General features: G+C 41.3%; 2 protein-coding genes across 3 annotated transcripts in view; both read left to right on the top strand.

The window, feature by feature from the left end:
- Positions 1-8,704, top strand: part of LOC149451949 (uncharacterized) — a 53,233-nt gene extending 44,529 nt beyond the window's left edge. Inside the window, exons 10-12 of the mRNA XM_089689871.1 lie at positions 1,785-1,874; positions 1,965-2,033; positions 8,178-8,704. Coding sequence (XP_089545997.1) covers positions 1,785-1,874; positions 1,965-2,033; positions 8,178-8,225 — 207 coding nt within the window. The 3' untranslated portion in view covers positions 8,226-8,704. The remainder of the gene's footprint in view (positions 1-1,784; positions 1,875-1,964; positions 2,034-8,177) is intronic.
- A 6,158-nt stretch (positions 8,705-14,862) lies between these two features.
- Positions 14,863-27,240, top strand: part of LOC149451950 (uncharacterized) — a 46,548-nt gene continuing 34,170 nt past the window's right edge. For both annotated transcript variants that reach the window (XM_089689905.1, XM_089689906.1), the window contains exon 1: positions 14,863-14,926. The gene's annotated coding sequence lies outside the window, so the exon portion shown is untranslated. The remainder of the gene's footprint in view (positions 14,927-27,240) is intronic.

Genomic DNA, 27,240 nt, shown 5'->3' on the forward strand with positions numbered 1-27,240 from the left:
TTATTGTTAGTGTTTTTTTATATGTGGGCCAATACAATTCCTCTTCTTCCAATGTGGCCCAGGAGTGTCAAAAGGTTGGACACCCCTGCTGTAGAACATATTAGTTAAGATGTGTGAATAGTTTTATAGCTCCTCTGGAGTTGCAAAGTCAAAGTATTCTAAATTGGAGGTTAATGGAGGAAAATATTTATAAAATGATCACAATAAACAGCTGTAGCACCCCTCAGGTTTAGCTAGGGGGAGCTAGACAAGTTTTTATTCAGAGGCAGGACAGCAGCCTGGAATGAGTCAGCCTGGGTATGAGTCAGCCAGGTAACTTTACCTCAGGGCTGAGAGCTCTGCAGGTCAGTATCCATGCAGACTATGAATTACTGCTCGTTACAAATCCCGATATTTACTGCACTGAGAGGCAAAAGCCTTTTAAAAAAAAATGGTTTGTCCACATTATAACAATTGTTACTATCTGCAAATTCCAAAGGTTGAGTCTGATAGTGCCAACAGCCGGAGGGCTGAATGGCAAAAAATAAACAAAGAGGGAGATAATCCCCACTGAACCTAATACTTAACTTTCTGTACTGAAAGCCCAATTCCGTAAAACCTTGGCTTGAACCCAAGTGGGGCTTCACCCATAGTGCAAGGGTCAATTTCTCATTTAGGTCTAGGGAACATAGAAAAGAAGATCTACTTACCTGATCTTCTACTATTTCACACTCACCGGTCTAAACTCCTGACATCACCAACACCAAATGCAGTAATGGCACTGAGGGAAAGTCCACAGTCAGAGCATGGGGGGGCGCCGTCTTCCAGAGGAGCACACAAGTTAAGTGCCCAGAGTTGGGGTTTAATTTTTAAAATTTCAAAAGTAAAAGACCCAACAAAGAAAAGACAGTACAAATGGACTTTATTACCTTTATTATGCAGGAAAGCCTCTTCTGTGCTCCTCTCTGATTTACTTTCTCTGCGTTACTGCATCTTGGCTTTTTTATTTTAGGACTAGGCTCCTCCATCTGCAATTTGAGTCTCCAATGAGAATGCACATATTGGCCACTGATTGGACATGAGCATGGTAGTGGGCAGGGCTTAGTCATGAAGTCAGGAAAATTCAGGCCCCAGTAGTAATATAAAACAAAATCACAAGCACGGACAATGCTTCCTAAAAATTGAATAATTGACACCTTGTGTACTTTTAGGCAGGACTGTAATTGCGCCCAAGTTAACTTTAAAGCCAGTCTGTACAGACTGAAGCATGGAGGCAGTCATTGATGAACCCCTTGGGAAAAACTGGCATAGAACAAGTATGTAGGCAGTGAATCAGAACTCTTTATCTGCAAATGGATTCATGAAAAAGGTAAGACCAACGGGTAAACCCGACAGTCACGCATCTAGGAGATCAGTGTTGGCATCCTCCATATTATTCTGTGTCATCTCATGGGTTCAACAATCACATCAATCAGCTAAGCTGCTCTTTAAAGTCAGCGCTAGGGAGGGGATTAGGGAGGGGCCTCTGAAGTTAGAAATTACTGGTTTTCCCCACAACAGCCAATTGGATTCAAGCTTTCATTTCCCAGTAAAGTTTACTCTCATTGGCTGCTCTGAGGCAATATGGACAGTCTTTACTTTGGAGACTCGGATAGACAAGGTCTATCGTATCAAATGGTAGAACTGGTGTTAGTGAGACGCTTTATCAGTTGTTACAAGAAGTAAATCTTTAGATCCAAATGAATAAAATATATCAATATTGAGAAAAAATAATAATATTAAAATGAATAACAATTTTCTTTCAGGGCTCCTCAAAGACAGGCCTCCTCGCTCTTCTGTTGGTGATGGTGTTGGAATTGTTGGCTATGTATTGGTATCACTCCGGCAAGAAATGTGTAAGTGTGGGATATCTCTGTGTCATTCATTAAATATACTTTTCCTTCTCTCAGTAACAATTTCTCTTTTTTATCTTTCTCATATAAAAGGTCTTACTTTTTGCGCAGTCGGTTTCCCCATTCCTGTATGCTGGGCTGTTATTATCAACAACCACGAGTGTAAGTAAATCACCATAAAAGGGGCAAAATGATGGCACAAGTAATAAGTGAACTTTCCAGCCATTCAGGCTGTTTTGCAGAGACTGGATATTTTAATTTTTATACATTACAGGTGAAACTCGAAAAATTAGAATATCGTGCAAAACTTCATTTATTTCAGTGCAGCAACTTAAAAGATGAAACTAATATATGAGACTCATTACATGCAAAGCAAGATAGTTCAAGCCGTGATTTGTCATCATTGTGATGATTATGGCTTACAGCTCATGAAAACCCCAAATCCACAATCTCAGAAAATGAGAATATTGTGAAAAGGTGGAATATTCTCGGCTCAAAGTGTCCCACTCTAATCAGCTCATTCAGCCATAACACCTGCAAAGGGTTCCTGAGCCTGTAAATGGTCTCTCAGTCTGGTTCAGCAGGAATCACAATCATGGAAAAGACTGCTGACCTGACAGTTGAGCAGAAAAACATCATTGACGCCCTCCATAAGGAGGGAAAGCCTCAAAAGGTAATTGCAAAAGAAGTTGGATGTTCCCAATGTGCTGTATCAAAGCACATTAATAGAAAGTTATGTGGAAGGGAAAAGTGTGGAAGAAAAAGGTGCACAAGCAGCAGGGATGACCGCAGCCTGGAGAGGATCGTCAGGAAAAGGCCATTCAAAAGTGTTGGGGACTTTCACAAGGCGTGGACTGAGGATGGAGTCAGTGCATCAAGAGCCACCACACACAGACGAATCCTGGGCATGGGCTTCAAATGTCGTATTCCTCTTGTCAAGCCGCTCCTGAACAACAATCGTCTTACCTGGGCTAAAGAAAAACAGACCTGGTCTGTTGCTCAGTGGTCCAAAGTCCCCTTTTCTGATGAGAGCAACTTTTGCATCTCATTTGGAAACCAAGGACCCCGAGTATGGAGGAAGAATGGAGAGGCCCAAGGACCCTGAGTATGGAGGAAGAATGGAGAGGCACAAGGCCCCCGAGTATGGAGGAAGAATGGAGAGGCACAAGGACCCCGAGTATAGAGGAAGAATGGAGAGGCACAAGGACCCAGAGTATGGAGGAAGAATGGAGAGGCCCAAGGACCCTGAGTATGGAGGAAGAATGGAGAGGCACAAGGACCCCGAGTATGGAGGAAGAATGGAGAGGCCCAAGGACCCCGAGTATGGAGGAAGAATGGAGAGGCACAAGGACCCCGAGTATGGAGGAAGAATGGAGAGGCACACACTGCAAGATGCTTGAAGTCCAGTGTGAAGTTTCCACAGTCTGTGTTGATTTGGGGAGCCATGTCATCTGCTGGTGTTGGTCCACTGTGCTTCATGAAGTCCAGGGTCACCGCAGCCAACTACCAGGAGATTTTGGAGCACTTCATGCTTCCTTCCGCAGATGAGCTTTATGGGGATGCTGACTTCATTTTCCAGCAGGACTTGGCACCGCCCACACTGCCAAAAGCACCAAAACCTGGTTCAATGACCGTGGGATTACTGTGCTTGATTGGCCAGAAAACTCGCCTGACCTGAACCCCATAGAGAATCTATGGGGCATTGCCAAGAGAAAGATGAGAGACATGAGACCGAACAATGCAGAAGAGCTGAAGGCCGGTATTGAAGCATCCTGGTCTTCCATAACACCTCAGCAGTGCCACAGGCTGATAGCTTCCATGCCACGCCGCATTGAGGCAGTAATTGCTGCAAAAGGGGCCCAAACCAAGTACTGAGTACATATGCAGCTTCTACTTTTCAGAGGTCCGATATTGTTCTATGTACAATCCTTGTTTTATTGATTGCATGGAATATTCTCATTTTCTGAGATTGTGGATTTGGGGTTTTCATGAGCTGTAAGCCATAATCATCACAATGATGACAAATCACGGCTTGAACTATCTTGCTTTGCATGGAATGAGTCTATCTCATATATTAGTTTCACCTTTTAAGTTGCTGCACTGAAATAAATGAACTTTTGCACCATATTCTAATTTTTCGAGTTTCACCTGTAAATATATGTAACAAACAAAATCTTTAAAAACACCAAGAAAAGATGCACGTAGATTGCATGAACAATGGTGACTTGGATTGTAAAGTCCCTGGAGACTACTGATTTCAGGTTGACGTGTTTCATGGGAAACCCACTTCCTCAGGACCTCAGATCTCCACCAATAAATAAGTCACTATAATGGATATCCATCCCGTATGATAAAAGAGAATGGGAGACGCACAGGAAAAATGGGGAAGGAGGGCAACAAGCTGAGGGATGGCGGGGGGTGCCTGGTGCATGTATAGCACTGGAAATAGGAAAAAAGATTCCAAAATAAATCCGTTAAATAAGAAAAAAATCATTTGTCCTCACAGATCTACATGGCCAGGGCTGTACCCCCTGCCCCAGAATACAAACAGAACTTACCATTAAATGTACCATTCAGAGCAGACATATAAGAATTTGGACTCCCAAAGAAAGTTTCATAAGTCCTCATAAGATGTATAGGGAACCGATATAGATGCCTGAGCCTGCAAGGAGAAAACCAAGCAGACAGCCTGTATTAAAATTGCTACAGGCATGCCTCGGTTTACAAATTTAATTCCTTCTGCAGGACTTTTCATATAGCAAAAAATTTGTAAACCAAAACGCTGTTTCCCATAGGAATGCATGGAAAACCAATTAATCCGTTCCGGAGGTCAGAAAATAGTAAATGCTACTAAAATACGAATAATCCCCCTGCCCACAGACCCCCACAACCACTGGCCAGGGTTGTGGGGAAGAGGTCCTTGTCCCCATCAACAAGCCCCTCTGCCCCAAAGCACCCCCCCATGTTGAGAGCATGTGGCCTGGTATGGCTCGCTCATCCCCCCCTTTCCTGACCTGCCGGGCTGCATGCTCGGATAAGGGTCTGGTATGGATTTTGGGGGGGACCCCAACAGCATTTTTTGTTTACATTTTGTTGTGGGAGTTCCCCTCAAAATCCATACCAGACCCGAACATCTTGGTATGGATGGGAGGGGGGACCCCACACCATTTTTTTATTTATTGTGCTGCTTTTTAAATGTAATTACGGCTTCTTTTTTTTCTTCACTATAGCTCAGAAATTCAGCTGTCAGCTTTCCCCCAGCTAAAAGAAGGAAAGTTTTCTTTTAGTTTATTTCCCTGAGTTAAAAAAACAATGTCTCCTTTTAGTTTCTTAAAAGAAACAAAGTCTCCGTTAACACCGGGGAAAGTGACAGCTAATTCTGTGAGCTATAGTGAAGGGAAAAAAAAGCCAGAAATTGCATTTAAAAATCAGCACCGATATAAACTTCATATTGCAAAAAAAATTTGTAAACCGAGGCATTATTTTCAATGGATTTTCATTCGTAAACTGAAAATTACGTTAACCGAGGCTTTTGTAAACCGAGGTATTACTGTATATGTAATCAGGTTATCAAATAACTCTGTAAGGTTACTAGAAACTTCGATCTTCTCACCGAGCATACAGCTTCCCTGGGTCTCTCCAAGATGGCGTCCAAATGATCTGGAGCTATTCCCTGAGCTCCAGTTTGTGTTCCGGCTTAGAATGCATCAGGAAGTAGATCAGAAGTGATGTTGGTGCTCTATTTTTTATGTTTGAACCTGGGCATTTAAAAGAGCTACTTTTACTGTTTGTATGTATGTATTGTAATGACTTTTGGGACTGTTTATTAAAAAATTTATATTATCCCAAATTTGGGAATCCCAGCTGACTGTTAGGGGTTAACATTCTAGAGTGAATTTCAAGTGAGATTCCAAGAGGTTACCACACACACAATGAGTGGAAGAAACTGGTCTAAGAGACAATGAGAGTCAAACACCACTATTTGGATGTCTGCAGGTGAGCATATAGGAGGTCTGAAAGTGACAATGGTGAGAGGAAATCCTCATTGTCTTATCTCTCCCAAAAGCTTGGAAAGTGTGTGATGACCAAACAAACTTCTTGAGATGTCACAATAGCTATTGAATACTGAGGTTTAACTCCAGTCCAGTCTGTTTACCCAACAATGGATGAGGTTCTCCTCACATTTCCTTGAACTGTATACACAGTATAGGGTGAAACCTGGGTCATTTAAAATAAGAGTTTGGGATACATGAACTGAGACATTATCAAAAAGCATATTACCAACACCTTTTTATCAAGGGAAATCTATTCGATAAGGTTTGGTATTGCATCCCACTCAGCTAAGTTTAAAGTGATGAAGAAGAAGATGATTTGTGAATTGGGGTAAATTTTATATTTCCAAAAAGAAATCAGCTATTCCAATACAGTTTAAATATCAGGAAAATGAGAAACCAAATGTATTTACATCTTTCTATGGTCCTTATCCAAGAGTTAGTAGTGAAATCAACTATACTTGAATAGGGCATATATTTGATACATAAAGACATTTTGTTTCTATCAAAGGATGAGTCATCATTAAGACCACCAATTCATTTGTGATACCGGACTGTCCCCAGTGGACAGGTGAGGAATATCTCTAGGTGCGCACACTTCTCAACCGGCCAATCAACAAGCCTGTTGGGAGGTCCCTCGAAACAAAGGTCTTAGATGGTTTAAAAGACCAGACACCTCAAAAATCCAGGGATCCATGAATCCATCATTCCATCAATCAAGAAGCCATCGATTCATCCATCTGAATCTGATCTGATTTTCTTCCAAGATTCTGAATTTCCTCCAAGCTTCCAATCTTCTGATCTGCTAAAACTTCTGCAACAGCTTCTAAGACTGCTGTAACTTCTAAACTATCTCTTATCTACCCTGTTGCTACTATATACTGCACTATACCTCACTTGCTACCTGCGGCCATTTTGCTGAGGACTTCCAGCTGCCATTTTGAAGGAAGAGATTTCCACCAGAGACGCTGATGCTCAGTTAAATTCTGGGAGTGGTGAGACTGTGCTAGAATATTGTAATTTTCTTTGATATTTCCAATTTTCTAAACACTTATAACATTTTATTGTTAGGAATGTATTAAGGTCCTCTAAATTATCATTAACATAACTGTTTGAATATTGTATTGAGGTTATATATTACATACTAACTAATTTGTGGTGTTGTGTGGTGCAAATTATCAGAGATACTTTCTTATTTTTCTATGGCCACGAAAAATGAGAAATAATCCCTCAAAATTTGATATTTTCCCTTTAAATTGAAATCATATATTGTATGATCCTATATCAAGATTAGCATATTATATTTTTGATTGTGTGTACGAGTATATATTCATCACCAGTTTTTTGCGTTTGTATTAATATATATACATTTTGTACATAAATAAATGTATTTATTTATCAAAAGGCAAATTTTGTGTATTTGGTACGAATCATACTGGTAAAAAGGACTCAAGGTAAATTATTAAGTGGTGATCAAATTATTAAGCTGTCCAAATTATTGGTTCATTAAATATTTGCCGTATTTTAACGGGTGGAGGCACTGCGATATTTTGTTTAAGGGAGAGGACACCGCCCTACATATTTAGAATAAATTATTACATAAACCACCACAGTATGTACTGGTATATATGTATGTATGTATGTACTGGTATATATGTATGTATGTATGTATGTACTGGTATGTATGTATGTACTGGTATATATGTATGTATGTATGTACTGGTATATATGTATGTATGTATTTATTCTGCTGGAAAGCATGTTGGGGATCTTTGTATTAACAGGTAAGGTGTGCAATCAATACCTTTACCTGCAAGTGAACTCATCTATCTAATAGAGTGGAAAAGCTTTGCCAATATTCAGATGTTTTCAGATCTGCCAAAGGGAGGATCTCAGATTACATTTAGAACCAGCACAGGAAAGGGGCACATGAGTAGGATAATCCACCAAGCAATACACAAATTCTCCAGCACTCAGTCCAGCTAATCAGCAGAGAAAACCTACTTACACTTTATGAACAGTGACGGAGGTTTTTATTCCAAGGATCTGCAAATACACTTCAAACCACTCAGCCGGGTCTGTCAGGTCAAGGCTCCTCTGAAAAATGCCGTCCTAAACTATCTGAGCTTCCAACACAGGGTGTACTGTTTAGTGTCTTCACCATGTTTGACAGGTTCTCTTCTTTTGTGTGCTGGTAGAGATACAATGCTGATGTCCTTAGTATTTTAACTTCACAACTTTTTTTTCTTGGCAGCTTCCCAATACTGGAGGCAGTGAAGAGGACAATATGAGCATGGTATAAGAGGCCAGAACAGGCGCAGACTCCAGAATCCACTCTGGTGTAAAACCAATGATGAAGTCCTGGGTGATGGCTTTCTCTGAAGCATGGTGCTTTAAAAGGACCAATATACACCTAATATATTGATCTGTCTCCCTTCCTTTCCCTTTCCCCCTCTCTTTCCCTTGCTTTCCCTTCCCATCCCTTCCCTTCCCCATTTTATTTTTCTCTCCCTCCCACCAAGAGCTCCACTTTGTCCAAGTACAGCCTGAATTAATCTATCCTCCCTATCCCACAATGTGTCCACAAGGGCTTATATCCATGATTCCCCCTCCCCTCCCCCACTGCCAAATAATATACCCTCTCTTCCCTGGCCTTGTGATTTTTTTTCTACGTTGCTCTATAAAGGGAATAACTTATACATTCCGCTTGTGAGTTTATTTTTGTATATGACACAAAGCAGATTGATTTTTCATAATAAAAAATAACTGTGATTTACCACATTTTCTTGCATGGTTATGTGAACAGCCAGAGCGAATGACTGTTTAATTTGTGTAATGAGAACGTCCCCTAATTTAGCTATAAAAATCAATGTAAACTGTGTGAAGTCTTATCATTTCCATGGTTCCTTCAGGATATAGATTGAATCAGGAAATGATCGATGAAACAAGCCCAGCCCGTGAGGAACTTTAATCCAGGTATATCCTGAAGATCTAGACTTAGCTACTAGCAACAAGCAAAGTCCCCTATGGTGCCAATCCATGGTGGCTGACCTATGTAAAGTTGACCATAGATGGGTCATTGGCTTTTGTTCAGCCAGCGGGCTGAATGAAAAAAAATTAACAGATTCTTCTATCCAAGCAAGTGAAGCAGATGGAGAAATCCTCCCCGCCTGGACATTGTATTCTGACAACAGTAGTCTTTGCTGTCAGAACACACTGATCAACAGCTGCTGCTGATTGGCGGCAGCCACTGATTGACAAAAGTTTTGGGGGCGTGGCCTGGCTGGAGCCTGAGCTGAGAATGTTACATCCATTCACAGTGGATTTTCAGAGATGTGCAGCTTATGGAATACTTTCTCTCCTACATATTTTGACATCTGGAGTAGAGAGGAGAATCCAGCATTTGACTTTTGTCAAACAGGGACAGCCACACATGGATTAAAATTCAGCCATTACCTGCTGAACTGGACAAATTTTTATCCATCTATGGCTAGATTTAAACTTTCAGCTGAGGCTCCTGCATCTAGGTCCAATGTCACTCTCATCAAGGATTGGTTCACACCAACATACACTTGCTGCCATGCTCTTTGGATGCATTCCTTTTAATTGACCTGGGGGTTGGTATCTGGTGGTCCCCTTAATTTTAGTTGAAGTTTGAAAATACCGAAAAGCCCCTGCCTGCAAATCACTACAAACACCGGGCCAGGATGTTGGGGAAGAAGCCCTTGTCCTCACCAATTTAGAGTCAAGGTGTTTTGCATGGGACTCGCCCCTGGCAAGGTAGCCCCTATATTGAGGGCATATGGCCTGATGTGGTTCAGGAGGGAGGGGGGTACACCCTTGTTATGCTCCCCCTTTCCTGGCCACCCAGGCTGCAAGCTTGGATATGGGTCCTTTCTTTTAGATTGTAAGCTCTAATGAGCAGAGCCCCCTGATTCCTCTTGTATTGAATTGTATTGTAACTGTATTGTCTGCCCTCATGTTGTAAAGTGCTGGGCAAACTTTTGGCGCTGTATAAATCTTGAATAATAACAATAATTTCGGGGAAGCCTACACTTTTTTCTTGGTTTTATTTTTGCATGGTATACCACTTTTAAATCTATTTCAGACTGGAAAGGCCTGGTATGGAATTTGGGGTGGACTCCACACCTTGTCTTTTCATGAGGTGGCTCTTAAAATCCACATCAGACCTAAAGGGTCTAGTATGAACCTAAAGGGGGGATGCATTTTTTTGGTTTACAATTTCCCCACTGTGTGTACATATTCACCTTTCCATCAGCAATTTATTATTATTTTATTAAACAGGATTTATATATCGCCAACAGTTTGTGCAGCGCTTTACAAAATGAAGGTAGACAGTTACAATACAATTTGGTACAAGAGGAAACAGAGGGCCCTGCCTGTTAGAGCTTACAATCCCTGGCTGAATTTGCAAAGTGCGAATGAGTCACTAGTTGTTAGGACACTGGCAGGTGCCAGCTCCCTAACAACCAGCAGGAAACTGTCACAATTAGCAGTGCTAATATTACTCACAGTGCAGCTGGAGATTCATTCAGCCTTTTGCACAGGAGAGTCCATAAACTATACACAGTGCAGTGGTCTCCCGCTGGTCGAATATTCATAGCCTACAGCGTCCAGGCTATTTTTTCTAATGGTGAATGTTAACTCTCAAGATTGAATGTTCTTAGGCTATTTTTCTCTTAGGATCTTCAATTTTTAGATGACTGTTCTTATCTCTGCCTCCTGTAGTTTTCTGCAGGCAGTCAGAATTAGGTGGGGCCTGCTGGGTCGCTCCAACAGTGCTGCCTTCTGCACAGAGTATGTGCAGCACTGTCATGATGTCACTGCTATTTTTACAAGTTGTGACTTACTTAACATATGCTACCTATACCATATACAATTCCCCAAATCATGAAAAATAAATAAAGAATCAAAAAATAAAATATCAAAAAGTCTCCATAATAAACAATAATCGCCAAATTCAAATCAGTGTATAAAATCATATACTTGTGTCCTTCAAAAATTATAAGGTTATAAAGTGGTAATTCCAAAAAAATCCTGGTGTTTGAGCCTTCCAAGTGACTCCCATGAACAAAGTAAACCTCAAAAAAAGAAAATTTACATAGTGCGTTATCCTTGATAAACCAATATATAAACAATACACTGTGTAAAAAACACACATGACCACTGACAGTGAAAAAGTGAGTTAATGTGTCAACTGTGACAGTGAATCAGTGCAAAAACAAACATCAAACAACAAGTGTCAATATCTGTGCACACTTCTATTGTGTAAGGAGTAAATACCATTACCAAATTGAATTAATAATCACGCCTTAAAAATCACCAGGGTATGATACAATTCCAAAGAACGCACTCCAAAGAGGAGATCTTTAAGATGTCATCACAGCCTTATGGATAAATCTCCTTGATGTAATCTGGGTAAAGCAAACCTGTATACTCCATACTCCTTCTATGCATACTCCATACTCCTTCTATGCATACTCCATACTCCTTCTATGCATACTCCATAATCCTTTTAAGCGGAGTTTTCTTCAAAAAATAAAGTCAGGCCACCCACTCTTTTTTAGCCGCTGTATTAAAACTGATGGCTCCCGGTATGTGGTAGGTGCATATCCCAGGAGGTTTGAGGAGTGGAGGAGCTATCATACTCACCTAGGCAAGGGGCAGGTGGAGCTCTTTTGATGGACCTCTTACATTTTAAGAGGTCTTAAAATGCTTTTATGCAGTGGTTAATACTCCTTGGACATCTTAGAGCAATGTGTTAAATGTGAGGATCTTCCACATAGCTCAGCATCTCAAAATTGCCTGTTAAGATTACAATTCTTTTATGGCAGAGGTAAATTGTAATAGGTCCATCTGAAGAGCTACACCCGCTTTTACAAAAAAAAAAAAAAAAAAAAGGTACAACCACAAGTGTGTGTTTCTCCTTCATTCAAGGTGTCCACATTAGGCCTGTTCTTTATATAATAGGATGAATTTAGTTTTATTACAGTTAAAAGGGGAACAGAGGTAATACTTATAAGCACTTATACTTACCTGCTCTGTGTAATGGTTTTGCACAGAGCAGCCCCAATCCTCCTGTTCTCAGGTCCCCTGCTGGTGCTTTTGGCTCCCCACCAAGTGCCCCCATAGCAAACCACTTGTGCTCTCTCCTGAGCTGGCTCCATAGAAGACACACAGAGGTGGTTCGACCCTGCCCCCACTCCCTCCTTACTGGCTGTCATTAACAACAGTGGAAGCCAATGGCTCCTGCAGCTGTGTTTGCAGCTATGAGTAGAGAGAGAGCTGGGAGAGCCGCTGCTCTCATACAGAATGTTATATTCAGATCAGGCTTAGGTAAGTATAATGGTGGCTGGGGAGGGAGCTGCATGCAGAAGGTTTTTTTTACCTTGATCCATAGAATGAAATGAAGTTAAAAAAAAAACCTTTTGGCTTAAAAATCACTTTAATCCAATTTCTGCCATGTAGACAAAAGAGAAAGTGATGTTTCAGCATTGAGGGGAATTTTCTGTCACACAATTATTCCTGATGGAAAATATCTCTTCACTTTCTGTTCTGGTGAAAACTCAGAATATTCAGATTTCCATCAGTTTCTGTCTCAGTGACAACACCAAGACACACAGAGATGATGCCTTTACCTTGGGGGAACAGCAATAAAGCCATGGCAGAGGTTGTTAATTCTTCCTCACTGCATGTAAAATATAAAAAATGTTTTGGCTTTAGATTCACTTTGATGATGTTGACTATCCAAATGTCAGCAACATTCTGTGAGTCCAAAAATATACTGACAATGAGTAGTATGAACTTCCCATCATTACTGCACACAGGGCCGTCTAGCTGCAGTACGTCCCTCCCCATGCTTTAGTGCACCCAGGAGGGACAGGTGCAGCATCCAGCACTGCTTCAGGAGGGACAGGTGCAGCATCCAGCACTGCTTCAGGAGGGACAGGTGCAGCATCCAGCCCCACTTCAGGAGGGACAGGTGCAGCATCCAGCACTGCATCAAGAGGGACAGGTGCAGCATCCAGCACTGCTTCAGGAGGGACAGGTGCAGCATCCAGCACTGCTTCAGGAGGGACAGGTGCAGCATCCAGCACTGCTTCAGGAGGGACAGGTGCAGCATCCAGCCCCACTTCAGGAGGGACAGGTGCAGCATCCAGCACTGCTTCAGGAGGGACAGGTGCAGCATCCAGCCCTGCTTTAGGAGGGACAGGTGTAGCATCCAGTCCCACTTCAGGAGGGACAGGTGCAGCGTCCAGTCCCGCTTCAGGAGGGACAGGTGCAGCGTCCAGTCCCGCTTCAGGAGGGACAGGTGCAGCATCCAGCACTGCTTCAAGAGGGACAGGTGCAGCATCCAGCACTGCTTCAGGAGGGACAGGTGCAGCATCCAGCCCCACTTCAGGAGGGACAGGTGCAGCGTCCAGTCCCGCTTCAGGAGGGACAGGTGCAGCGTCCAGTCCCACTTCAGGAGGGACAGGTGCAGTCCGGCCCCGCTTTAGGAGGGACAGGTGTAGCATCCAGCCCCACTTCAGGAGGGACAGGTGCAGCGTCCAGTCCCGTTTCAGGAGGGGCAGGTGCAGCGTCCAGTCCCGCTTCAGGAGGGACAGGTGCAGCGTCCAGCCCACTTCAGGAGGGACAGGCGCAGCATCCAGCACCGCTTCAGGAGGGGCAGGTGCAGCGTCCAGCACCGCTTTAGGAAGGACTGCATTTGGGGTGTCATTAACTTAATATTGGCACCTGATGCAGATCACAACTGGCAGTGCATTTTGAATGCAGTAAAGGAAAAAGCGCACAGAATGCAGGTTTCCAGCACCGCGTCTGGTGGGAACTGGCCCTTAATGAGTCCTAAATGAGTAGAGGCTGATTACTTGGGACTGCTCCCTGAACCTAGAGAATAGAGTAAAGCTGATTTCACTCAACCAATCATTTTCCAGCAAAAATCTATTTTTTTTGTTTTCTTTCTCTTTTTTTTTTAATTTTCCTCACACATGGTTGAGTATACAAAGTGAACTTTGCTTCACCTTATTTACTAATATTCATGCTGCAACATTCTTGAAAGTCGCACTCAATGCTATGGAGTTGATTTACTAAAACTTCAGTGGGACAAAATCTAGTGCAGCTCTGCATGGAAACCAATCAGCTTCCAGGTTATACCGTCAATCTTCATTGGGCAGCACAGTGGCTGAATGGTTAGCACTTCCACCTGGCACTACTAAGATCATTGGTTCAAATCCCAACCACAGCACCACCTGCCTGGAGTTTGTATGTTCTCCCCGTGCCTGTGTGGGTTTTCTCCAGGTACCCTGGTTTCCTCCCACACTCCAGAGACATGCTGATAGGTTAATGGCTCCTGTTTAAATTGTCCCTAGTATGTGTATGTATGAATGTGAGTTAGGGACCATAGATTGTACGCCCCTTGAGGGTTAGGGACTGATGTGAATGTACAATATATATATGTGAAGCGCTGCGTAAATTGATAGCGCTATATAAGTTCCTGAAATAAATAAATAAGTTGAAGATGGAAGCTGATTGGCTCCCATGTACAGCTGCACCAGATTCAGACAGCTCCAGTTTCAATAAATCTACCCCGAAGATTTCCTTTTTTTAATATTTAAATATGCCCTTGAATATGCCCGAAAAAGTACATGAGCTCCTTTGGGGCAAAGTGACATGTTTTGGCCCCAGTAGACCTCACTGAAAGTGCCTGAAAAATAGTGTAACATGCATTTTTGTGCATTTTCTTGCCTGGTAACTGGCTTTCCTAGCCCAAAAAGAAGAAGAATGTGCAAAAACACTCAAAAATGCCTGAATGCGCGCTAAACACACGGTCGTCTGTGAGAGGTAAATATTCTCATTGTGGTATGCTCTTTATACAGCATGTCCTCCCTCCCTCTCTTCCTCCTCCTCCTCTTGCAGTTAGTTTCACTTTCACCAGAATCTTTTCTTTTATTATCAGGAGAAGACGGGACCCCAACATTCACAGTAAGTTCAGAGATCCTGCAAAGGGGTAACGGGGGGGGTAAGATAACAGATCAGACAGGGAGACGTAAAGAAACAGGCTGGGAGGAAACAACAGATATATCTTCATACAACAGGTACAACAATATGCAACAGACACAATATTATACAACAATCTGCAACAGAAATATTATTATACAACAGATACCAGATCAGATAGGAAGAGGAGAGACAGGTGGGGGAGTCTGGGAGGGAACAAGAGATATATTATTATACAACAGATACAAAGCCTATGAAAAAGGTACCAGGGGCATCTTATGGGGCCCCCCTACTGACCCTGGGCCTTCAGGCAGTGCCCGAGTTTCCAAATGGTCAGTCCGCCCCTGCTAGGGTCATTGGTTCAACCACAGCATCACCTGCCTGGAGTTTGCATGTTCTCCCTGTGCCTGTGTTTCCTCCCACACTCCAAAGACATGCTGGTAGGTTAATTGTCTCCTATCTGAATTGTCCCTTGTATGTGTATGTATATATGGGACTTGTACGCTCCTTGAGGGTTAGGGACTGATGTGAATATACGATATACACTAATAAATAAAGTGCAGCGCTAAAAAACACAACAAGCAGAAAGTTTGATCTAAAAAGTTCGATCTATAAATACGTTATCAAATGTTCGTAAACATTGCAATCGGTATGAAAGCATAGTAGACACAGCTATGAGGGATCCGGAAGAAATGGCAGAAATGCGCACTCACCGAGCGCGCATAGGAAATGCGCATGTGTTTATTAAATCCCACAGATGTCGTTCTCCCTCAGGAAGGGATGTCATCAACCGATCTGCTGGACTTACAGGGCCTCCTTAGGATCAGGATGAGTCAGCCGGGCAAAGGTTCCCTCCAGGTGAAGGATTCCCTCCTCTGGATGTAGTATGTAGCTGTGTCTGCTGACCCCTCAATGAGGGGCAAAAAGTGGGAGAGTACCCATGGTGTAGTATGTCAAGTATTTTATTAATAAAAAATTCAGTACAGGGCAGGTCAGTAATGGTGCTGGCAAGTGCCAGAAAACACAGAATGAAGGAAAGTGTATTACTGACCGAGAAATCAGGTGGCCGCCAGACCTCCTCGTGGTCTGAGCGGCAATGGGGCGTCACAGGCTGTCAGTTCCTCCTGAGGCCTTTCGTGCTAAGGGGGGATACTGACAGCTCTGTGACAGAAGCCAAATGCTTAACCATTAGCCGCCCGGCCAATGGCCGTTTGGCGGCTTCAGAAGTGCTGCGGCATTGGCGTGCATCCGCACATGCGCAGTTTGCGCTAATGCGGAGCCTCGCAGCGGCGCGATCTGTCACCGGCCGTGTACCTCGGACACGGCCGATGACAGATCTGAGTACCGACCTCGTTGCTGGTACCATGTGACCTGCTGTGACCAATCACAGCAGGTCACATGACAGTTGTATACAATGGATGGCTTCATTCATGCCATCCATTGTATACTACTGCCTAGCTGTGAATGGTCACAGCTAATCACATGCACATGTCATGTGATTAGCTGTGACCAAATCACAGCTAAGCCCAAAAAAAAAAACCTGAATGAATCGATGTCATTCAGGTAAATGCTTGCTTATAGCAAAGTAATTCTTTGCTTTAAGCAAATTGTGTAAAAAAAAAAAAAAAAATACTGATCACTTCCCCAAAGTAGTACAATGTTACTATGGTAACATTGTACTACTTTGGTCATAGTACAATATGGAAAAAAAACTTTAAAAAAAATTAAAAAAATTGTAATAAAAAATTAAAAATAATAAAAAAATAAAAAAAATTAAAAATATATATATATATTTTTTTTTTCATACTGTCACCAGTCAGTGTCCCTGTTCACCGCCATGCCAGTTATATGATGACGCTGTACTGCACTGGTGACATTATGTAAAAAAAAAAAATAGTGAAAATAATTTTTTACATTTTTTTATTTTCCGAAAAATTATGACAAAAAAATACAACTTCAAAAAACTCGCCATTCCTCTTATAAAGTACGTCGGACTGTCTACTCTGCAAAAAGGGGTCATTTGGGGGATATCTGTACTATTCTGACATTCTTGGCCCTCAGGAAATTAGATTGGCTGTCAGTACTTCAGGATTGATCAATATTCAGATCTATACCATAGTTTGTGAACTCTATAACTTTCCTACAAACTAAATAATACATCCTAATTTGTGTTATTTTCACCAAAGACATGTAGCAGAATACATCTCGGACTAAATTTATGAAGAACAATTATTTATTTGTAAACTTTTATAACAGAAACAAAGAAAAACGTGTTTTTTTTCAAAATTTTTGGTCTTTTTTTGTTAATTTAGCAAAAAATAAAAACCCCAGCGGTGATTAAATACCACCAAAAGAAAGCTCTAGTTGTGTGAAGAAAATGATAAAATTTTAGTTTGGGTACAATGTTGTATGACCGCGCAATTGTCATTCAAAGTGTGAGAGCGCTGAAACCTGAAAAATGTCCTGGGCAGGAAGGTGTAAAATTGCACGGTATTGAAATGGTTAAATAATAAAAAACGGGAGTCGCGCATGCACACTAACTCGCCGCCATTTTCGGAAAGACTAGGCAACTGCGCATGCGCGCACGTCAAGGCGCCATTTTACCGTGGATACACAGAACTGTCAGCCGAGGCGCATTACACATCGCTGACAGAGCACACTGAAAGGCGCATTTGAGCCAGAGAGAGTGGCTCATGATCCCAAGGGAGTTGATTAAAGTAATAACTCCAATTCACATCAGGATATTATAACCACAAACCTCTTCCCAGATAGTTCAGCACCAAAGTGGTGATTGGTAAGGGGAATAATACTAACATACCCACGGCATAAAAAGGTGCTCCGGGTGCACAGGTCTCCAATTTCGTTTAAAATATTACATAAAATGTAGCAAAAAACAATAATAATAATAATAACATTATTATGTACAGTTATATTAGCGGCCGGTCAAAGAACGGGGATAATTACTAATATACAAAATTCCCCACCGCTATCGAAAAGGACCGGATTATCTGCATTTAGAGACACCATTTCTTTGCCAAGGAGATAAAAACGATAGCTGAGGTATATCTATGCACAGCCATCCAAGCGTATACAAAAACGCTTGTGTGCCACAAATAGTGGCTCTCAGTCCCAGGGAGGTAATAATAATAGCAAATCCCCCTATTCAGTAATTTATCACCAGGATTGGTGAATTTGTGGGGGAAGTGACACTAATTTATCCATGGCATGTGCAGGTGCTCATTGTGCAGCAATAAATAATTTATGTAATAAAAGAAATACTCAGATGCATAAATATAAGAAAGGAAATATATCCTTATATAAAATAACCATTACTAATTCATTAAAAAATATATTCATAAAATAAGGAATAGAATAGCATAAAATGAATAGGATAGCTTAAAATTCCGTAAACTCAATATAAAAGCCCATATTCGTCAGTCCTAATTGTACAGTCAATAAAACCATAAAATAAATGAAAAAAGAGTCGATCAGCTTATTGGTGGGTATGCAAGATGCTAATTATTAGCTATAAAGCAATTAACATCGATCTCAATATTGTGTCCCCTGGGGTGTAGGGTATCCAATTCAAAGACCCATTTTGTTTCTGCTTGTGATACGGCTCTGGTTTTATTCATGCCTCTCCAATGTGGTGATATCACATCAATTCCCACAAACTTAAGGGAGGAGGGGTCATTATTGTGGAGCTTTCTATAATGATTAGAGAGTGAATGCTCTCTGTAGCCCTTCTTGATGTTGGCTACATGTTCTCTTAACCGGTCACAAAGTCGTCTAGTCGTGCGCCCCACATACTGTTTATAGCATGGACATTGGAAGAGATACACCACAAATTTACTGTTACATGAAATAAACCGGTTGATGATGTATGTTTTCCCGGTTGTGAAAGATTCAAAGTTGTTGATTCTGCATTTCCTAATACCGATATATTTACAGATAATACATTTATTACAAGGGTAAAACCCTTTCAGTTCGTCAAAAAATGTGGTGCCAGTCGGGGGGTTCACTACGTTAGGTGCTATTTGATGCCTGATTGCTGTCGCTTTCCGGAAAATAATCTCTGGTTTGTCAGGCAAGATTTTAGACAGTATGGGATCCAGTTTCAATAAGTTCCAATCTTTCTTTAAAATTCCCCCAATCTGTCTAAACTGTGTGGAAAATGTTGTGACAAAGGGGCAGACCCTTGATTCTATTGGTCTGGGTTTATTAGATAGCATAGCATTTCTGTCACATTGGGCAATCATCTGTATAGTGTTATCCAGAATATCCTCCTTGTAGCCCTTTTCCAGGAACCTTTTCTTCAGTATCATAGCTTGATCAAAGTAAGTATCCATATCTGTACAGTTGCGTCGGATACGCATGAACTGTCCTTTCAGAATGTTACTCAACCAGTTAGGGTGATGACAGCTACTGGTTGGAATGTAGCTATTTCTGTACTTTTAAAAAACGATTTTGTTACAATTTTGCCATTAAAATTAATAAGTGTAAGATCTAAAAATTTCGGACTGACGTGAGACTGATATTGAGCTTATTGTTATTAAGGTTAGTGAAAAAGTTAACCAGAGATTCCTTCTCCCTATTCCAGAGGAGAATAATATCGTCAATGTACCTCTTATACATGACTAGTTTCGGCCAGTCTCTAGCGTAAATAAGATCCTCTTCACATCGAGACATAAAGAGGTTCGCTAGACTGGGGGCAAACTTGGCCCCCATTGCAACCCCCTTAACCTCCCTGGCGGTATGATTATGTCAGGAATTTTGTGCTGAAAGCGGTACCATTTTTTTGCATGGAAATATGTCGTTTTTTATTGTAGGCTGTAATTTTTAGGAATAACTCACTGAAATCTATCCGAAAAAGAGTCTATTAAACATTCCGGATATGATAAAACTTGAAACACGAAATCATAAATTATAATTTAATAAATAATCATAAAAAATAATAATATAATAATAATAAATTTAATTCAATAATATAATCAAACCAAAAACACTGAAATTTGAAATACAGAGGCAAATTCGCACATCGCTGAGCAAAGTCGCAAAATCGTTTTCAGTGTCTGATGACGAATTTCCCCACAAATCATTATCACTCAATTCTGCAAGTGGTTCTGATTTACTATCGCTGTTCTAAAACTGCTTTTGACGTAAAGGGATGCTTTTTGGCCGCCATGGACTTTTCTAAGTTTCCAGGCAGAAAGAACAGACAAAATGCAGGCAGGGCGCAGGACAAAGCAGTGGGGACAAAATGTATGTGAAATGCAGTGAAAAAGCAATGACAGCAAAAATTTCATTTTTTAAAAATTTCAAATTTCCCACCGGTTCCGCCGCCCGAACGTTCCGACGTCACAGGGACCGGAACACAGAAGCCAGATGCCGGCATCCGCCGGAGGAGATGGACAGAAATGCTGCAGGGGACCCATCGTGGGAGCGAAGGACAAGGTAAGTGCTGCAGGGACCCCCAGAGAACGCTGCATGGTAAGCCCGAGTGTAGCTCGGGGTTACCGTTCTTGGTATAGAAATTCTACCCCGAGCTACACTCGGGAAAACCGCCAAGGAGGTTAATCTGCAAGTAATATGACTGGTCAAACCAGAAGTAATTGTGGTCCATTGCAAATTCAAGTAACTCCAAGAGAAAGTGTTTTTGTGCCACGGGTAAAGTGCTATAATTAGTGAGATAGAAATCCACAGCCTCCATACCATCAACGTGGTCGATGTTAGTATAAAGAGAGGCTACGTCAGCGGTAACCAGGTAAGTATTAGGTGATGTGCTTAAAATGCTACAAATATTTAACACCTGCTTCGTGTCACGAAGGTAAGATGGGGTTTGCACCACCAACGGTTGGAGATAGTAATCTATATATTCCCCTATCTTGGAGCTGAGGGATCCGATCCCACTAATAATCGGACGGCCCGGTGGATGGTCTGGGTCCTTATGTATCTTGGGCAAGATGTATAATATAGGCAATTTAGGTGCTGAAGGGCACAAGAAAGCTTTCTCTTTCTTGTTTAACCGTTTCAATACCGTGCAATTTTCCCCCTTCCTGCCCAGGCCATTTTTCACGTTTCAGCGCTCTCACACTTTGAATGACAATTGCGCGGTCATACAACATTGTACCCAAACTAAAATTTTATCATTTTCTTCACACAACTAGAGCTTTCTTTTGGTGGTATTTAATCGACGCTGGGTTTTTAATTTTTTGCTAAATTAACAAAAAAAGACCAAAAATTTTGAAAAAAAAACACATTTTTCTTTGTTTCTGTTATAAAAGTTTACAAATAAATAATTGTTCTTCATAAATTTAGGCCGAGATGTATTCTGCTACATGTCTTTGGTGAAAATAACCCAAATTAGGATGTATTATTTAGTTTGTAGGAAAGTTATAGAGTTTACAAACTATGGTATAGATCTGAATATTGATCAATCCTGAAGTACTGACGGCCAATCTAATTTCTTGAGGTCCAAGAATGTCAGAATAGTACAGATATCCCCAAATGACCCCTTTTTGCAGAGTAGACAGTCCAACGTACTTCATAAGAGGAATGGCGAGTTTTTTGAAGTTGTATTTTTTTGTCATAATGTTTCCGAAAATGAAAAAATGAAAAAAATTATTTTCACTATTTTTTTTTTTACATACTGTCACCAGTGCAGTACAGCGTCATCATATAACTGGCATGGCGGTGAACAGGGACACTGACTGGTGACAGTATGAAAAAAAATATATATATATTTTTTTTAATTTTTTTTTATTTTTTTATTATATTTAATTTTTTATTACATTTTTTTTATTTTTTTTAAGATTTTTTTTCATATTTTACTATGACCAAAATAGTACAATGTTACCATAGTAACATTGTACTACTTTGGGGAAGTGATCAGTATTTTTTTTTTTTTTTTACACAATTTGCTTATAGCAAAGAATTACTTTGCTATAAGCAAGCATTTAGCTGAATGAAATCGATTCATTCAGCTTTTTTTTTTTTTTTTTTTTTTTTTTGTGATTAGCTGTGATTTGGTCACAGCTAATCACATGACATGTGCATGTGATTAGCTGTGACCATTCACAGCTAGGCACTAGTATACAATGGATGGCATCATGAATGAAGCCATCCATTGTATACAACTGTCATGTGACCTGCTGTGATTGGTCACAGCAGGTCACATGGTACCTGCAACGGGAGCCGGTACTCGGATCTGTCATCGGCCGTGTCCGAGGTGCACGGCCGATGACAGATTGCACTGCTGCGCCGCTCTGCAATAGCGCAAACGGCGCATGTGCGGGAGCACGCCAAATGGCGTGCTCCCGGAATGAAGAGACACTTTTGAAGCCGCCAAACGGCCATTGGCCAGGCGGCTAATGGTTAAGATATTCAGATCATAACCTTTAGTGATGATCTTCTTAAGCTCCTTCTTATAACCTAACATTGGATCACGTGGTAAAGGCCTATATGTAGTGCTGTCACTCACGATGTTATTAACCTCAGTGATGTATTGGGCCTTGTTGAGGACCACCACACCCCCTCCCTTATCAGCTGGTCTGACAACCAGATCCTTTCTTTCAAGTAAAGACTTGATTGCCACACTGTCACCTGCTCCTTTATATGAATCCCTAACAGGGATACTTCTAAGATCTTTTAGGACCTTATCCCTGAAGAGATTAACACAAGAATGTGCTTGAGGTGGTGGATTATAGGTAGATGCATTCCGTAGGTTCGAATGCACAAAACCATTAGAAATAGCATTACTTGTAATTGGATTATTAAGAAAGTATCGTTTTAAAGACAATTGTCTGGCAAATTTATGCACATCAATATATGTGTTAAAATGTATTCAATTTCTTTGCAGGTGCGTATTTGAGTCCTTTATCAAGGAGGCGTAGTTCATTATCAATTAGATGCGTATCACTCAAATTAAAGATACCCTTGCCTACTACATTTTCCTCTTTTTTGAGGTGTCTATACGCCCTTCTTCCCCTTCTCTTTCCTCTCCCGTACCTCTCCTTTTTCTTGAGTGGCCCTCCTCTAAAAAAGGCTGTTTGGGATATTGAGGTTGATATGAGTTTTTGGGGGCAGGATTTTGAGGATTCTTACGATGATTCTGCTAATTGCTTTGGGGGTTAATTTGTTACCTCTTTTGAGGAGGGTTATTAGGAAGGGGGTGTTTATTTCCTCTATTGTCTTTAAATTTCCGTGGGGTTGGGTTGGCAGAATTATAGTCAGAATGATAGTACTGGTTAGGTCGGTCAAAATTGTTGACCAATTAGTGTTTCTCGGAGGGGTATAGTAATCAGTGGGGATCCTATCCCTTGCATAATTAGTATGGGCATTAGGATGTCTATATAACTCTCTGGAGCCAATATTGTCCCGTAGAGGTTGGAATCTATTGGAATATTGCTCCTTATTATACAAGTTAGAAGGCTTAGAATTGGGTTTTTTAAAATTAGTTTTGGAAGTGTTGATGATAGGGGTTTTTGGTAAAGCAGGGTCTTTCTGTTTCTGCCAGATAAAAACCTCTTGGTCTGAATAATCCTTAAAATCCCTACGGAACTTTTTCTTTTTTCTTTATCCTTTGTTCCTTTTCTATCCCCTCCAAATGTATTTTGAGTTTATTTGATTCTATATTATAGCTATCCTTATCCTTAAATGGGGTCAATTTATCTCTTATGAGATTAATCTCATTATCTAGATGTGTAAGTTTTTTCTTCTTCCTGATAATGAAGAATTTTAGCAGATCTAGTCCAGCATTATTAACCTCTTGCCGTCCGCCTGCTGTTTATAAACGGCAGGGCGGTGGCACTCCAGGGGCGGGTTGCCGTTCCTAAACGGCACCCGCCTTTTCTAGCTGTGCGCGCTCCCAGGGAGTGTGCACCACCGCGATCCGGTGCCCGCTGTGTCCTCCGGACACAGTGAAACACTGATCGTCGGACGGGACCTCTGTACGAGGTCCCGATCATGTGATCACTGATTGGTGAATCAGTGATCACATGTAAAGTAGTAAGCAAGATGTCACTTGTGACATCATTGCTTACTACGTGTCAAATCTGTGAATGATCACAGAGGTCACATGGTTCACAACAGCCTTGTACCATGTGACAAGCTGTGACCAATCACAGCTCACTCAGTATTTCTCAATGACTGCAAGAATGCAGACAGAGAGAAAGAGAAATGATTGCTTTTACACCCTATATGGGTGTAAAACAATCAGTGTAAAAAAAAAAAAAAAAATCTTCATTACCCCCCACAAGTAGTACAGTGTCACCATGGTGACACTGTACTGCTAGGGTGACATTATGTAAAAAAAAAAAAAAATAATAATATAAAAATAATAAAATAAAAATGTAAAAAAAAATGTTTAAAAATTATATTTTTTGGTTATAAACTAATTTGGATTTTTTTTTTTTACTAAAAAAATAACGGAATAAATTTTGGCCAAGATTTATGATGAAATATTATTTATTTGCAAATTTTATTAAAAAAAACACTTTTTTTCAAAATTTTTGGACTTTTTCATTTACATAGTAAAAAAAATAAAAATCCCAGCGGTGAATAAATACCACCGAAATAAAGCTTTATCTGTCTCAAAAAAATGGTAAAAAATTCATATGGGTACAGTGTTGCATGACCGCGCAATTGTCATTCAAAGTGTGATAGCGCTGAAAGCTGAAAATTGCCCTGGACAGGAAGGGGGTAAAAGTGTCCGGACAGGAAGTGGTTAAAGAACTGGAACCATTCCAAGTGACTATTCGTGTCTTCTGCGTCTGGGCGTACATCCCAGCGCAATGATCTGGGGACCATCTGTTCTTTAATATATTTATTCAGGATATAAATATCCCACAATGTTTTAATTTCACTTGTGGCAAGATTTTTAAGTTGTAGGAATAGGCCTTTTAGGTCCTCAGTTTCCTTATCCACTATATCAACTGTATAGAAATCTTCTGGTATATTATAAAGAAAAATTGGAACTTATTGAAACTGGATCCCATACTGTCTAAAATCTTGCCTGACAAACCGGAGATTATTTTCCGGAAAGCGACAGCAATCAGGCATCAAATAGCACCTAACGTAGTGAACCCCCCGACTGGCACCGAATTTTTTGACGAACTGACAGGGTTTTACCCTTGTGGGAATTGATGTGATATCACCACATTGGAGAGGCATGAATAAAACCAGAGCCGTATCACAAGCAGAAACAAAATGGGTCTATGAATTGGATACCCTACACCCCAGGGGACACAATATTGAGATCGATGTTAATTGCTTTATAGCTAATAATTAGCATCTTGCATACCCACCAATAAGCTGATCGACTCTTTTTTCATTTATTTTATGGTTTTATTGACTGTACAATTAGGACTGACGAATATGGGCTTTTATATTGAGTTTACAGAATTTTAAGCTATCCTATTCATTTTATGCTATTCTATTCCTTATTTTATGAATATATTTTTTAATGAATTAGTAATGGTTATTTTATATAAGGATATATTTCCTTTCTTATATTTATGCATCTGAGTATTTCTTTTATTACATAAATTATTTATTGCTGCACCCTGAGCACCTGCACATTTCTTCCGGATCCCTCATAGCTGTGTCTACTATGCTTTTATGCCGATTGCAATGTTTACGAACATTTGATAACGTATTTATAGATCGAACTTTTTAGATCAAACTTTCTGCTTGTTGTGTTTTTTAGCGCTGCACTTCATTTATTTACGTATACCAGAGGCGGTTGTGATCTCCTCTAGTGCTATTAGCTGCTTATTTTTACTTCCTCAATAGTAGCGCTCACTTTGTTATGTATTATACGATATACACGGCTCAAAAAAACAAAAAGCATACTTTGTAATCAGAGTCTAGCATCAAGTCCATGACACTCCTGGGATATTGATCTGGTCAGGTAAGTAGCAGAGGGGGTTGTTAATCAATTTCAGGTGCTTTGGTGTTAATGAAATGAACAACAGGTGGACTAGATGGGCAACAGTGAGATGACCCCCAAAACAGGAATTGTTTTACAGGTGGGGGCCACTGACATTTTTGTCCCTACTCATCTTTTCTGACTGCACCTGGACCCTACAGAGGTTGCACAGGCAGTCCAACTCCTCCAGGATGGCACATCAATGTGTGCCGTTGCCAGAAGGTTTGCTGTGTCTCCCAGCACAGCCTCTAGAGCATGGAGGAGATTCCAGGAGACAGGCAGTTACTCTAGGAGAGCTGGACAGGGCCGTAAAAGGTCCTTAACCCATCAGCAGAACTGCTATCTGCTCCTTTGTGCAAGGAGGAACAGGATGAGCCCTGCCAGAACCCTACAAAATGACCTCCAGCAGGCCACTGGTGTGAATGTCTCTGACCAAACAATCAGAAACAGACTTCATGAGGGTGGCCTGAGGGCCCGACATCCTCTAGTGGGCCCTGTGCTCACTGCCCAGCACCATAGAGCTGGATTGGCATTTGCCATTTAACACCAGAATTGGCAGGTCCACCACTGGCACCCTGTGCTTTTCACAGATGAGAGCAGGTTCCCCCTGAGCACATGTGACAGACATGAAAGGGTCTGGAGAAGCCGTGGAGAATGTTCTGCTGCCTGTAACATTGTTCAGCATGACCGTTTTGGTGGTGGGTCAGTGATGGTCTGGGGGGACATATCCATCGAGGGGCACACAGACCTCTACAGGCTAGACAATGGCACCCTGACTGCCATTAGGTACAGGGATGAAATCCTTGGACCCATTGTCAGACCCTATGCTGGTGCAGTGGGTCCTGGGTTCCTCCTGGTGCACTACAATGCCCGGCCTCATGTGGCGAGAGTATGCTGGCAGTTCCTGAAGGATGAAGGAATTGATACCATTGAATGGCCCCCATGCTCATCTGACCTAAATCCAATAGAACTCCTCTGGGATGTCATGTTTCGGTCCATCCGACTCTGCCAGGTTGCACCTCAGACTGTTCAGGAGCTCAGTGCACCTCAGACTGTCCAGATCTGGGAGGAAATACCCCAGGAAACCATCCTTTGTCTCATTAGGAGCCTCCCCCAACGTTGTCAGACATGCATACAAGCACGTGGGGGCCACACAAACTACTGAGGGCCATTCGGAGTTGCTGCAATGACATTTCAGCAAAATGGACTTGCCTGCTGCATCATTTTTTCACTTTGATTTTCGGGGTGTCTTTGAATTCAGTCCTCTGTAGGTCGATCATTTTCATTTCCATCAAACGATGGGGCGTCCTTACGTTCCTAACACATCACCCCGTCCATGTCAGTATAGAGATCCAACAGGAGATTTCTCCCC

This window comes from Staurois parvus, unplaced genomic scaffold, assembly GCF_062004578.1.
Source record: "Staurois parvus isolate SC_StPar_1 unplaced genomic scaffold, SC_StPar_1.0 ptg000503l, whole genome shotgun sequence".
NCBI lineage: Eukaryota > Metazoa > Chordata > Amphibia > Anura > Ranidae > Staurois > Staurois parvus.